Source organism: Aulonocara sp. 'chitande type north' Nkhata Bay, linkage group LG19 (genome assembly GCF_057382095.1).
Source record: "Aulonocara sp. 'chitande type north' Nkhata Bay isolate Kocher_YH1m ecotype deep benthic linkage group LG19, A_spYH_male_GT1.1, whole genome shotgun sequence".
In the NCBI taxonomy this organism is placed as follows: Eukaryota; Metazoa; Chordata; class Actinopteri; order Cichliformes; family Cichlidae; genus Aulonocara; species Aulonocara sp. 'chitande type north' Nkhata Bay.
The window spans coordinates 12,155,754-12,170,453 of NC_141362.1; the positions used below are offsets into that span (position 1 = coordinate 12,155,754).

A 14,700-nucleotide genomic window follows, 5' to 3' on the forward strand; every position below is an offset into this window, starting at 1 on the left:
CACAACAAACAGAAACTTGTCAGTTGTTGCTTACCTCATACGTCTCTTATTTCACCATTAGACATGCTTGAAGGGCATAAATCTTTGGGTTTTTCCAGTGCTGGTATTGGCCCAGTTACCACTACATTGTTTCCTTATGGATCTCTAAGCTTAATTGTTGCAGTCTGATAGGATAAAAGCCAAGCGGTTTCATGTCAAAGACTGTGAAGTAGCTCAGAAGTTGAGAAAGCTCTTTCTTTCTTTCTTTCTCTTCTCGTTGTCTTGACAGGCTCAAAATATCTTTAGCTGTCAAAATAAATAAAGTTTTCCACTTCAAAGTCTTTTCCTGAAAGTCTCATGTTGAGGAAAAACAGGTTCTGTCGCTCAAATAAACATCTAGAGGAATTTCGAACAGACAGCAGCTGCGGCTCAGACCTTTGACGTTTCTGACTCAAAGTTCAGTTTATAGAAAAACGATAAGAAAGCTCAAACAACTGTTACATTTTCAGTAGTTTTATTGAAAAATGCCTCTTTCGTTTCAGAAATAAATAAGAAAATAAGGCTGTGTGGAATTCACAAAATGTGCAGTTAAAACATGAAAATAGCAATCCTATGTCCATAGTCTTGCAACCAAATTGAAACTGCATCGATAGGAAATGACAACTATATTCTGCCTTAGAAATCCTCAGTAAATATACAGCACAATTATGCAATTCCACCTTTGGTAAGAAAACAAAATATTTAAAAAGAAATGCTGCTTGTTACAAAGAGTCAGAATATCAGCGGGTTTACAAATTGGTCACAATGTCACAGGGGCGATGTTTTTTAACTGAAACGGCAGTACTTACTGAAAACGACATGGGTAGATGGAAAGTGTTCAAAAACATACACGATGTACATCTCTGGACGGGATTTTACACGATTAGTGCACTGAAGCCCGATTAACACTTGCGGTTATATTACAAGCAGACACTTGGCAAGCACACAGGTTTGTAACATGTACATTTGTATTCATCTTCCTAAAGTTTGTCACATCAAAAAAAATATATATGTTCATTATAGCCAGGGGTATCAAACCCATATAAGTACTAGTTTTGCTCTGGATATCGCTTCATCCTCACTTAAGTGTTCCTGTAAGTTATTCAATAGTAGACTTTCTGACCGCTCCTTAACGTAGCTATGATGCTAGTGTTTCTGTATTGTCCTGTGGTAGCGATCGCTTTCCTCTGGGGTTTCGTGTCTCAAACTCTCCAGCTGGCTCCACAGGTATATTCACTACTTCGGGTTCAGGTGGGTACTGGTTGGCTAGAAACATATTGAGGATGGCCAATCAAAAAACGGGCTGCTTCTGCAACTTTTCACATGCACAATTTTAAATTATATTGCACTGTGGACTTTAAAAAATGCCCTGTGTCAAACTGCTTCTCTCTAAAGTAACAAAAAGAAGTTTTAAAAGCTGTGATGACATTTACAATAAAACCCAACAAGATATTGAATAAAAAAGACATAGTAACATAACCAGCTGATACTATAAAAGACAAATGGAAATAGCAGGAAAGCAACATTTAGCACCATTTTCACCAATGTACACAAAGAGCACGATGATTAAAAAGTACAAATGAAACATGCTTCAGTCTGGACCAGAGCTGTTTAGGGCACTCAGGCGTCATAAACAGGGGTTATGCTGATGTAAGTAAGCAGAGGGTTACAAGGCACGAGCTCAATACAGATGTTAACTTGATTTTTAGTGAAATGTCTCGTTTCATACAATCATTTACAAGGCAAAACATTAGTTTTATTTACACGTGTCACCTCTACATTAACGCTCCTCTATGTTAGTACTTGTTTTGGGTGGTATTTGTACATGCTCCTTCCTCTGTAGAAGTGCTCAGTCTCTGCTTTCTATCTCCCAACGGTTTGTGGTTCAAGATGCAAACAGACCAGCAGGTTGCCATCACCGTAGCTTGTAGCTGTGAGATGATGTTAGTCCGCTCCATTCGTGTTTTTTTTTTTTCTTTTTAAATGTTCAATAATCATGTCCGTGGCGATTTATCCTTACATGCCCCATAGCAAACGGCCAAACATCTCAGAAACGGGACTTCAAAGTGTAAGCAGCACAGTTGACTTAGAACGTTTACTATGCAAAACCTGAAAATAGTTCAAACAAGGTGTGAGTTTTCTGTGGAACAAAGTAAAAAGCATCTCATTTGACCAATAGCTAGAATGCTTTACATGCCAGTTTCAAACCTGGACATTAAATGTATGGAGGTATTTAAATATACAAGTTACAAATTATTTGACCGCTTCTTCAAAAGTTGCTATTTTTGAAAATTTGTCACACGCAAACCAACAAAGCTCAACAGAGCAGCATGAGTAACTGAAAACAAATCCCAGGGAACAAAACTAATAGTTTTATTCCAATATCAACACTCTGCTGCATTCATACCTCCATCCATTGAATTTGTCCAATGAGCTGCCAGTCTAATAATCGTGCATACACTTGGAGTTTCCTCTGATGTAGCACCATGCAGGACCTACAGCGCATCAAGCGTACCTGTGTAACCTTGTCCGTTGTAAGGAATGCCAACACACTGAGAGGAGTCGCAGTACCCAGGTGGTCCCGGTGGTCCCCTCACGCCTGAAGTGCCCTGACGACCTGGAGGGCCACGAGGCCCAGCGGAGCCAGAAGGCCCCGGGGATCCGGTTCGTGACTCTCCGGGTGGCCCTGCAAATGGGAGCGAGAAGGCGAGTGAAGCCAACCTGAGCAGGGAGTCTCTACAGCTAAGCACAAAACCCCACTGACATCATCCGCAACCCGTCTGTGGAAACGGTGGGGGTTCACAGGGCAGCAGAACTGTAATTTCAACTTTTCAGTGGCTCAATTAAAGAGAGGGATGCAGTCTGGGCTGTTTGGAATCACCCCGGCCCCGTCTGTCTAGACAGCAAAACTCACGGTGGAATTTTCCCCCCTCTTTTTTCTCTCCTTTAAGTGAGCCCATGTGTTGTCAATGAAGCCACTAAAGAAAGCTCATTGTACAACAATCTGACCCCCCCACTCACACCCACACACATACACAGTGCGTGTGAGTCATCAGCGTGGACTTCCTAGTTGTTTCTCAATTCATTCACAGAAACAGAGATGTCAGTGTTCGGTGTGGGGTAGACATCAATAGGAGGTTCCTGTTGTTGAGGAATCACTTCCCAAGGGAACGGAAACTTTCTCGAGCACTTTTATAAGCCGCACACCAGATCTCATTTTCACCTAAAGAAAACTACAAGCTCATTCAAACTAATGACATTTTCTCTTTTTCTTGAACTGCAACACGGTCTAAAGACGTCCTGGGTGCTGTCTGAACATCACATGTGGAAATTCTTTTTCCATTTACCGTGGATGTCTTTGTAGATGTCTAATATGCACACATCACATAAATCTTTAAGAAAGGAAAGAATTGGGAAAATGTTTGGGGCCTCTCCAAAAAATTTATGTAGCGCAGCTGCCCAAACCAAAGATCCTGAGCCACAGTTACTGTAGGTAAATTTCAGCCTCTTGCTGAAATGTGTCATTTTAATGGGGCCAGTGGGAGTACTCGGTCCTAGAAAGGTCCACCAAGAAGGTTGGAAAAGGCTGTCACGGCGAAACTGTGTTAGAGTCAGGATCGAGTTGTAAATTTGAACAGTGGGAGAGCAGCAGACTGTCTGCAGCTGCTGGAGAACAATGTTCAACAGAAAACAAGCTTAAAGCAGCTCGTTTTCTTCTCGCTATGGCCTACTTCACTTCAAAAAGATGAATTGTGTTACCTGGTGGTCCACTTGGACCTCTTTGTCCTCTGATACCGGTTCCTGGAGTCCCTCGCTCTCCTTTATCTCCTGGCAAACCTACAGAAACATTAAAGAGTAGAACTCACTTTCAAACAAATGAAAACAAGTTCTCATATCTGGCAAAAAGGAGAAATGTTCAGGGTGTCTATGAAACACAACTGAGGTGACTCTTGATTAAAGTGTTTGCTTGGAATTGTGAATAAACCACAGAGTTGGTATCGCACCTCTTTCTCCTTGATTTCCAGGTAAACCAGGGTTTCCAGTGAAACCAGTTCGGCCAGGCTGTCCGGGCTCTCCGCGGGATCCCGTGTTGCCAGGAGGGCCCGGAGGCCCAGGTGGTCCAGGAGTGTTGCTACGATATCCGGAAGGAATCTGGTTGAGCAGCATGTCGACTCTGCTCATCTGACCTTCAAACAAAGAGGACGCATCAAAGAGATTTAGGACAGAAATATCATTTAAGATAAATTCCCAGAGTTATATGAAACATTTGACTCACTGTTCACAAGCTGTTCACAAACTTGTCGGGCAATGGAGCGCATCATGTTCTGGGATGCAAAATCTCCCTGGAAAACAAAGATGTTGTCATGAAGCGATTGTTTCCTAAAGCGTTACAAAACAGCGATGAGAAGATGATACGCACCCTCTCTCCTTTCTCTCCTTTAAGGCCAACAGGTCCCTGTTAATGAGAGGAACAACATGAGAACAAGCATACCACGTCCTGGACCCCTATATTTGTGCCACGTTATTCAGTACGTACTGGACTTCCTAGATCTCCTGGTTTTCCTGGTTTTCCTGTTATTCCTGGAACACCTGGATTTCCAGGATTTCCCTAAAAAAAAAAAAAAGGAGAATTTTCAGAGAAAAGCGGTTTGTATTTGAAATGACTGCACAGTAAATGTAATCGTAACATTTAACTTCTGCTCCCTGTTAATAGCTGCATAACAAGCTTTAGGTAGGGAGCTATACTTTAGCATCTGCAGCGGGTTGGGGGGGTGTAGGGGCACGTGGCACAAGCTGCCAAGAACAGATTGAAACACACACATGCACACAAACACACTCGCCAGCCGGTGCTAATGGCTCTTGGAGCACTCAGGATGGTATAGTACGTGTGCGTTCTATACTGGCTGGCATGGCGGCTGGATTAAGTGGATTCAGACCTCCTTAAACCACAGAAAAAGGAAATGAGATGCACGCACGAGCCTGGTAACAGTGGAGGAAGCTACAGACTACAGCCTGCTTTTCATGTGCCGTGGAGCCAGAGGAGTAATTGTTGCAGATATATCAGGAAATAAAGCACACTCCACTGAATATTTATTTGGCTCCTTTCAACACAAACAATTCCACACTCACCATGGGTCCTGGTGGGCCTCTGGGTCCAGATGGTCCCTCCTTTCCTGGTGGCCCCTAAGCAGAAACAACATACAATCACACATGGATAACAACACACTGGAGACCCCTGCAATACATCAGCCTGTGTGTGTGTTTTTACATTAGGCTTATAGGCAGTGGCTCAATGGTTCTGGCTGACGTAAGTGAGAACATGGAGGCAACATCAAACATGGGGCCGTGTATAAGTGGCTGATCGCATGTAAAACATGTGCTTGAGTATTTCTAGGCTTTGAACACAGTGTGAATACAACGCATGTCCAAAGATCGATCTTACCCGCGCTCCGCTCGGTCCAACGGGGCCCAGAGGACCGCGCTGTCCAGCAGGACCCTGGGAAAAAGGCAGACACACTTCATCAAATGTGAATGATCAAGAACAGGACGTTTATAGAGCTCCCCAGTGGCCCCGCTGACCTAGAATTAACAGAAAAATCCTGCATTTTCCTCAGTGTCGAGCCAAAAACAGTACATATTTTGGTAGGAAAACCTCTCTCTTGTCTCTTGACGTAGGACATCTTGTAGAAATGTACATAGGCTGTTATAATAAGCTGTATTACGTAAGCAACGATCACAATGCTGCCAACAAGCTCTGGGACTTTCTCTCATGTCTGAATTTGCTTATTCAAGGACCAGAATGGCCAATAGTGAGGTTCTCTCCAACTGAACGGTGGGAGTTGGCTGGATGAGTGAAGCGATGATGGCTACGCAATACCAAGCCTCTCAAATCCAGAAAATTCCTAACTATTATATAAAATGGATTTGGCCTAACTTCATGTTTGCTTCTGACAGTCAAAAAAAATCCGTGCAACCTCAAAGAACTCCCAAGAGTCTGCTTTTATTTGACCTTCATTTTCATCCACAAGCTCAGCAGGATGTCTTCTGCCATAAGTCAAAGATGCTCAAACTTCAGACAGAGTGCAAGTCTTTACCACGTCCCAATCATCTTCAGTTACAAGGCTGGAGAAGAACATGTTCCATTCCCCATTTCCCCTTTGGTAACATGAGCCTGCACTTCATAATAATTTAACTGCATCAGCGGCCTTCTACCGTTTGTCAATCAGTGGGCTGATCTGAGAGTGTGGGACTCCCTGAGGATGGCATGGTAAACCTCCCACTCTGAGTGTGGTTTTCATCCAGCCATATGGACTAAATCCAGGCTCCAGTAGCAACACCGCTCTCTGTGGATAGTCTCCCGTTTCCTGCTCACAAACCACAAAATAAAGAGAAGTACGTACTTGCAGACCGGGCATGCCTGGGTCTCCGGGATCTCCCTTCGGTCCTGGGCGACCCTGAAGATGGAGGATGAGAAAAGACAAGCTTGCTTTAGTCTTTGGGGTTGTTTTCTTTCAGTGAACCTGTGATTGTGATTGATTTTGTGTTTTCACAAGAACATCTGCAGGTAAAAAAAAATCCTAAGCGAGCCCTCTGGTCTTTCTTCACGTCGAGGGGAGTGTGATGGATTTATAACTAATGTCAAAACACAACTCACTGGCAAAATGTAAACTACATCAGCTATTCATCAACTTTCACACAAACTTCACTTATCAGCACATGTGAACGGTAATTTAAAGAAAAAACAGTGATAGTGTGGAAACGTACATCTACTCAGAGGATTTCTTTGGAGTGTGGATGAACTTACTGGTTCTCCAGGCAGAGAGAGTCCGTTAGGGCCTTGTGGACCTGGTGGTCCCATCGAACCTGGAAGTCCTTGCTCACCACGTGGACCCATCGAACCCTAAAGCATTAACCGAAACATACAACGAAATGTTACACAGCCTCTGGCAACCTAAAGCAAACCTTTAACTGCACATATAGACAATGATTGCCTCGGGAAACGAGCCTTTAGGTTACCTAACATAGGCCCCTCTAACTGTAGCTGTGGAAAAACATACAGTCGATAACTGACTTCAGATGTGTGCAATTTGCAATAGCTTGCGAAATACCATGGCATCGCGAAGCATATTTATCACATATCTAACTTTACTTTAGGAGCCTCATAAAATCAAAGCCTACAGTGATGTCAAGTTTAACTTACAGGCTTGCCAGGATCTCCTCTGTCTCCTCGAGGTCCTTTGGTGCCCGGGCTTCCCTAGAAAAGTGAGGAGCCAGAAATCCGAGTGAGTGTAACAACAGGAGCAAGTTCCAAAACCCCTAAAGCCCCAAAGCCAGCGAAATCCTTGCATTGGCTTAGTGAGGTTACCAAGCCCACATATTCCAGACCTCTCCTCAAGACGTCTGTACTGCCGTTTTTCCGACAGGCATTTATCTTTTGACACTTTTCCCCAAGCCCACTTTTTTTTTTTCCACATGTGCCACTTGTCTCATCCTCAAATGCTCTTTCCAGAGATTAAAAAAAACATCCTCAGTGTGTTTGAGTACAAATGTGAAGCTGTATGGTCACTGTAACAGAGAACGGTCTGGCTTTATCATCATCATCTCTGAAATATTTCTGTCTTCTGAGAAAACTGCTTTATCAGGTGAAGACACGCAGAGGAAGAGGAAGTGAAGGCAGATTAAGGGATGATGGAGGGAGTTTCTGTACCAAAGGTCCAGGAGGTCCCTGGGGGCCGATGCTGTCCTGCGTGCACGTGCAAGAGTGAGGAAGGGATGGACACTTGGCCTCATCTCTCTGAAAAGGACCAAAGTTGAGCAGAAACACACATTATTATTGCATATTTAACACCAACTGACAATCGAAGGCTTGTCTTTGAAATCTGTAGCATACAATTACACAATTAGGCAACAGTATCCCAACAAACTCTGGTCATCGTGAAGCTTCAGGACCAAACGCTGTCCACGTATGGAAATGATTGGTTGATGTGATGTGTTATATAAGACTGGAATCATTGACATGATGGATTAATATGTGATGCAAATTATACAAGAATTACTTGTAATTGCCTAAATGTGCATGCATCCGGTTTTTACCATAATGCATCAAAGTAAATGTGATTTAGTGAGTGCTTGGTGATCTAAAGGAGCGTTTGTTTTCATGTAATCGGGAGGTCATGATGGCAATAGTGCGATTAGCACAATTACACAGGATACAAGGTTCCATTGAGGCCAGCTGAGGCGCTTTCTTTTCAAACAGCACTATAGCGTTTTGCTTAATGACCACATACCAGCAAACGTAGACTTTGGGCTGTAAACCCAGGATAGTGTATACAGTCACAGTGGACCTCTGGAGATGTGTTACAGCTAACAGCAAAGATTAAAGGCTTCAGAGAGAACATGGGAAGCAAATGTGGCAGAATAGCCGAACAGTGCGCATGTATGTCAGCGGCCTTCTGGCTTGTTTACGACACGATTCTAAATTGTTCTTACTGTTGCAGGCAGGTCGCAGCATCTGTCTCGGCTGATCCAGCTCAAACTGCAGACGATATCGAACATCTGGAGCTGGAACTACACAACAGAAGAAGCGAGGCTGTTAACAAATGGCTCCTACGCTGTTAAAAGACAGACGCATTCGGTGGGAGCAGTTAAAAGTGAATTGTGCATCTATGGACAAGAAGTTTTGGATGTTCTTTCTTTGGAAATTTAAGAGATGATCTTCCAAAAGCGTTTTTCCAAACTTTTGCAGTTTTAATGAGTCCCAGCTCGTTTTTTTTGACTTACTGTAGCAGACTGCCTCCTTCCACCTCCAGACTTGACCATCTTGCCAAGCACTTCATAGCCATCCAGTGTGATGTTGTTGGCCTCTTTGATGGGCTTCTCTGCCACCTCTTGGCAGTCAATGTTGAGCTTGACTTTCTCTGGAGAGACGGTGATGTGGAGCTGCAGGATGGACGGATGAAGAGAGGGCACCATTAACATCTTTGTCTCCTCAGCTGCCAAGTTGGTTGCAACGATTATTTGGCAAATATTTCTAAGAACATTGGCGCTTCTGAAAAACTGGTTTGGCATTTAAATCTCTTTGGCTGCCGTTTAAATATTAATCTTTTCTTTATAAGAAAGTGAAACCATGAGACTAGAAATGTTTAGTCTTTGAGCTGCTGTTTGATGCCTCCACAGATAAATGGACCGTAAAGTGGGAATATACAACACTGGCATTTCCATGTGGTATTAAAGTGCTAGTCAGTGATTGTATAACAGCACAGAGTGACAAAGTGCCAGTTTCTGAAGTTTCCTTTTCAGAGGACCCGGCTCCACATCTTGAAATAATATCTTTTGCGGTGTGCCATCAAAAGTCCTACACTTTCCATAGTTTCCCTTCAGAGTTGCACATTTTCCTCTGCCTATCAGTCAGACAAGCTTTCTTTATGTCAGGAAAAGCAAGCTACCAATTCTTTCTACAAAGCTATACCAACCACAGACTAGGCCATAGTTCTTGGCAATCAATCTTAAAATTATAGTTTACTTCCTTGGAAACAGAACAAACTATCTGGTGAGACCACATAGAGAGAGGGCTGCCGTTTATCTCCAGGTCCTGGCGTGGATATAATTCGCCACGATGCTCCTGAGGGCTTACCAAAACATGGTTGGATGGTATACTGTACACATTACCTCACTGACCAGCAAGTAAACACAGTAAAAAAAAACAAAACAAAACACAGTGTCACTGGAAATTGAGGCTTCAGGAAAAATAATGACCAGCGCTCCCTCAGCTGATGGTTGCTGTTAAATGATTTTGTCCAGATGCAGCAAAGCGTTGACAGACGAACAACTTTCATTCATCAATTGTTAACACAGAGGGTTTCACTGTGCTCTGCTGTGTCAACACTCCACAGTCACAGCACATATGGTGAGATTTCAAGCTGACACCGTCGCCGCTCCAATGCACATGACATCCGAGATTGATATAATATCACATTTTGTTGCTCTAGGCTCCGTCCTCCGTCTTCCTCCATTTTTTTTCCAATCCTGAACCTCAAAAGACTCAAAGCCCTGTTAATAAGCAGGTGTAAGTCTTCTCTATGAAAAAAAAAACTGAATTATCTTTAACTTTGTCGACTTTTTTGTCAGAAATGAAGATTATAAACAATTTGGCATTGGGCTCACAAAGAGCGGTACACTGGCACCGCCTTCATGAACAAAGACAACGCAAACTAAAATGTACTTTTCACTATTACAACAACTTACATGATCAAACTTTAAGCAGTGAACACGCGATTGGTCATCATGACATATGGAAAAAATCTTTGGTTACCAGCAAGGTTCCCATCAGTCAAATGTGGTGGGGGGCGGGAATTCCCCAGTGGGGCTAGTGAGTGGTTAGCATCTGCTATAGCCATCTCAGAGAGTGATCCCACATGTTTAAGTAGCAGTTGACCACGACCTCCCCAGCTTGGGTTACTCTTTATTAACTAGCCTGAAAGACACAGAAAATACTCTAGAAGCGAGTCAAAAACCTGATTACAAGACACAAAGTGCTTTCTGTCTAACATTCATGCACATCCAGACTCCACTGAAAGCATCGGGACTGGCTTGCAGACAGAGATTGATTCAGTTCCAGTTAGCAGATGATATCCTCTACCAGCTGATCCAATGAAAGCTGAGGTGTAAGGTTAGAAAGTAAGTCTTCACTAAATCTGTATTCACTCCGTATTTCAGATCTCACTGCGTTTCGCTTTTCTGCACACCCACAAAAAAACCCAACTATCATTTGTGACAGTCTCATCAGTGGTCACTCTGGCTGAGCCTGCGCACACTCATGCTGAGGTCAGTCTGTAATAGCCACAAAGTGTTGGAAAACCACTGACAACATGTAAACACACTCCACCGCAGCAGTCAGCAGCGGCATTTACTCAGCAGACCAGCAAATAAGCAGCTAGGTAGACCGCTGCAGACTCGCCAGCTCATGCAACGCACATGCACGCGCAATCGCACGCACCGAAGACTCGACCGACTGTGATGCAATTAAAATCCAATCCTGACCCAACATTTTCCAGGGTCGCATTCATTCATAAAGTCACCCTGCAATTAGCTGTGTAGACGCTAAACGGTCAAACTAAAAAGTAATTTGCTGCAGGCTCTGATCTCTGGGCCAGTACATCACGCTGAGCTCTTTCATGTCAGGAAGTGGGGTGGCAATCTTTGATGTCAGATAAGATGTCTGTATGTCGAAAAGGGTCGTTTACTTCGATGACCTTAGAATAAATGTACAGTGTACTAAATAGAAATAGCAAATGCAATTGGTTGTGACTTGGAGTACACCGAAACCAGCTGCTTTCCCCCCGGTGATCAATTTAGCATCATAAATCTTTCCAGGTTTGTAAAATATACCGTCTTACTGTGCTGAAACAGAACAGGGGATGTTTTGAAGTCACTGATGCTTTGCACTGGCCACAAAGACAGTCCATGTCTCTATTTACCGCTTTCTGTAGCCCAGAGAAAAAGCATACGATACAAATGGTGTTTATCACAGTAGTAAGCCCGGCATGTGTTCCTAATATAGCGGCTAAACCGACGAAGGGAAAGAAACAGTCTGAAACACAATATCGCCGCTGTTGTTGATATTCTGTGTAAGATGAGAGGTTTTGGCCGATTGTTTGAAGAGTTGATGTTCACGAATCTTTAAATACATGCCACTTTAGGAGTTCTGGCTTAATTTCTCACAGGAAATCTGGAGCAGATGATGGTTTCAAAATAAAGAAAATGTTTCATCAAGACAGTTGCAAACATCTGGATCCTGGAGCCTTAAATCCACCGCTCACTGTCCTTGCAGCATTCCGCCAATAATGTGTTTCCTTGCTTTCACAATGAGAAAAGTACACATTCCAGCCCAAATCTCCACCGATCGCACAAGCAAATTTCAGCCGATTCATCACGGGGGCTACTGATTTTTATATCTTCAGCGTTAACTTAAACTCGTCCTGAAATTTCAGCTTTTAGTTTGAAAACGGAGAACATTTAGCAGACGGGGAGGTCAGGTGAAAGACGCTTTTTCATGCACCTGCAGGAATGTCTTTTGGGGAATTAAATGAAGATGTTTCGTGTTGTTTGTGGAAAAAATGCAAGCAAGTCAACTGAACCCACATAAAAATTGATACAGCGAGGAGCAGATTGGTTTGGAATTCATCTAACAACTACCAGGAAAGCTTAGAGTATTGATGTGGTCAGACCGCCATGATTCACTCTAACAGTCTGCAGCAGAATTTCCCTCCAGCCAAAGTTTTTAAAACTTATTTATAGCCTCCACAGCCCATTTGTCATATTCACTGGCCGTGGCTTAAATTAAAGAAAGAAATAATAAATATATATATATATATATATATATATATATATATATATATATATATATATATATATATATATATATGTGTGTGTGTGTGTGTGTGTGTGTGTGTGTGTGTGTGTGTGTGTGTGTGTGTGTGTGTAAAAAGGGGCCACTTTGACAGCAGGTTGCCACTTTGAGATTGATAGCAGGAACCTTTTGATACGGCTACATGACCCTGAATGTTTTGTCACATCTTCGCATTAAAAGGTAATTCAGCCAAAAGAAAGGAGGCATAGAAGCCACAGAGTGTGAAAGGATGTAAAAACAGACGTGAAAAGACTGAAAACACAAAAGCCTTCAGAAAGGAGAAGCAGCGCTCAACTCACAAACAAAAGACTCCCAGTCTTTCGCATTAAAGCCAAAATGTCACTTTGCTCCTCTCTTTAAGAATCACGCCCGATGTTTACCTTGTGGAAGCTGCCATGGAAAACCCGCCTCACTTGCTGCTCGTTAAATGTGGCTCTCTGGATCTCTCCTCGGGTGTCCTTGTTGTAGAACGTGACTGTTTTGCTGGAAGCTGAAAAGAGAAGAGCCTTTGATGAATCCCTGACAGTGTGTTACAGCGCAGTGGCACGCAAAGCACAGACTATAGAGAACACATGCTCGCAGAGAGAGCAGGATAAAGGGAAGGATAAAGGGAAGGCTCGGAGGGATTAGGACAATTCCTGTGGTTATGTGCATGCACATGGTTTGAACAAGGTGCTGTTTTAAGAGTTAAAGCTCCCAGCGAAACAACAAAAAAGTCCAATTGTATTTCAAGCAGTATGTCCTGAAGCTTTGCAACTAGCACCTTTAGTGATTTATACAAAAAAACAAAGTATGATTTTAAAGAGTGTACAGCTCAGGGTAAGAATATTCAGCAGGGGAGACTTACGGTTGACCGTGACCCCGACTTCAGGGTTGTTGTTTTTGTCGGCAATCTGCCAGATATCAAAAGCTTCAGAGGGCGTGTCGGGCAAGAGGCGGAAGAGCAGGATGATGGTGTAAGAAGGGGGAAGACCATCCGGATGGATCTCCCTGTAATTGTGAAAAATCACACCCTGTGATCAGACGCTGTGCGCTCGTTACTGTAGCAGATTAATAATGATATGCATAACAAATGGTCTACTGTGTGACACAGCCGGCACATGTTTTTCCCATGGCCTTGATTAAATTGTGCACATGTTGAAAGGATTTTCTGTCTTCTTTCAGGTTGAAAGTGTTTCCACTTGTGTGCATAAGACAAATGCTGCACTCACGCACACTAAAGTCGCATCATTATAAACATATTAAGAAGACTTTTGGATACTACAGCTGTTGTGCAAGTGTTTAACAACGCCTAAATGGTGCCCAATAAAGAGACAAAGCACTTGACTCAGCGGTGATTTGTTTTCTCCTTGTAAGAAAAAGGTGGGAGGGTGGGGGTCCTGGGGATTAAAACGCTACACCCAAAATGTTCCTGCTAACACCTCATATTCTATGAGCTGCAGCAATAAACAGGCCTGAGCATCGGGGAGACCTCTGTGACTGCAGAGGCTGTTGAACTTTATTACGAATAATGAAGCGTGCAGGCGATAAGGCCAGTAACTTGCGATTATGCACACCCTCAGCTCTTACTTGGTGGGCTGGTTCAGGAAGGAATCTTTGTGCAGCCTGTAGGCGATGTAGCTGTTAAAGGAGCCCGGCTCCATGGACACACCGTTCATGGCAGCGAATGTCTTGTCTGTGATATTGAACGCCTCGAGCATCCTGAAGCCTGGAGGGGAAGAACAACGAGAGAAACCTCCTAGTGTACCACATAACAGCATTTAGCAATGTCAACAAACTCTGCAGGGATTATCTGCTGTGTACACTGCATGGTGATGTTGTGTGCTTACCAGGCGTGGTGAATCCATTGATGTAGATCAGAGGGCAAGCTGAGACACAACGAAAAGATACAATGAGTTGGAAAAACAGATTACGGCAGAAAGAATGTGATTTATATGCCTTTATATATTTCCCCAGGCAATGGATCGGTAGGAGCGCGCGACAAAGGGAGAGCTTCCCCTTAACTCCGCCGTTCACTAATCAACCTGTCTAATAAAGTTTTTGTCTGCGCCTGCGAGTGAAACTAAACTTTAGTTGTTGTTTTCTGATACATGAAACTTACTGGAAGTGGCTGTTTCACAAATGAAGGTGATCAGGTTGTCCTGGATTTTGGCAAAAGCGTCGTAGTCGTCTACCACAAACACGTGTCTCTCGCTGGGCTTGCTGCCGATGCTTCTCAGCTCGGTCATATCCACGTCGGCCACTCCGACCACAAACACGCTGTAGCCTGTCGG

The 14,700-nt window shown here is 43.4% G+C and overlaps 1 protein-coding gene across 4 annotated transcripts in view; it reads right to left on the reverse strand.

Annotated features, from left to right (window-relative positions):
- Positions 1 to 476: 476 nt before the first annotated feature.
- The window catches only part of col12a1a (collagen, type XII, alpha 1a), a 53,361-nt gene continuing 39,137 nt past the window's right edge, over positions 477 to 14,700 (reverse strand). For 3 of the 4 annotated variants that reach the window (XM_086275526.1, XM_086275527.1, XM_086275525.1), the window contains 20 exons: positions 14,529 to 14,693; positions 14,257 to 14,295; positions 13,997 to 14,135; positions 13,275 to 13,417; positions 12,808 to 12,917; positions 8,800 to 8,958; positions 8,509 to 8,586; positions 7,727 to 7,813; positions 7,220 to 7,273; positions 6,824 to 6,919; positions 6,420 to 6,473; positions 5,462 to 5,515; positions 5,149 to 5,202; positions 4,556 to 4,627; positions 4,439 to 4,474; positions 4,295 to 4,361; positions 4,023 to 4,205; positions 3,778 to 3,855; positions 2,534 to 2,704; positions 477 to 1,284 (listed from right to left, as the gene is read on the reverse strand). In XM_086275526.1, coding sequence (XP_086131652.1) covers positions 1,157 to 1,284; positions 2,534 to 2,704; positions 3,778 to 3,855; positions 4,023 to 4,205; positions 4,295 to 4,361; positions 4,439 to 4,474; positions 4,556 to 4,627; positions 5,149 to 5,202; positions 5,462 to 5,515; positions 6,420 to 6,473; positions 6,824 to 6,919; positions 7,220 to 7,273; positions 7,727 to 7,813; positions 8,509 to 8,586; positions 8,800 to 8,958; positions 12,808 to 12,917; positions 13,275 to 13,417; positions 13,997 to 14,135; positions 14,257 to 14,295; positions 14,529 to 14,693 — 1,967 coding nt within the window. In that variant the 3' untranslated portion in view covers positions 477 to 1,156. Of the gene's footprint in view, positions 2,128 to 2,533; positions 2,705 to 3,777; positions 3,856 to 4,022; positions 4,206 to 4,294; positions 4,362 to 4,438; positions 4,475 to 4,555; positions 4,628 to 5,148; positions 5,203 to 5,461; positions 5,516 to 6,419; positions 6,474 to 6,823; positions 6,920 to 7,219; positions 7,274 to 7,726; positions 7,814 to 8,508; positions 8,587 to 8,799; positions 8,959 to 12,807; positions 12,918 to 13,274; positions 13,418 to 13,996; positions 14,136 to 14,256; positions 14,296 to 14,528; positions 14,694 to 14,700 lie in introns of all 4 variants that reach the window. The other variant, XM_086275528.1, reaches the window with a different exon arrangement.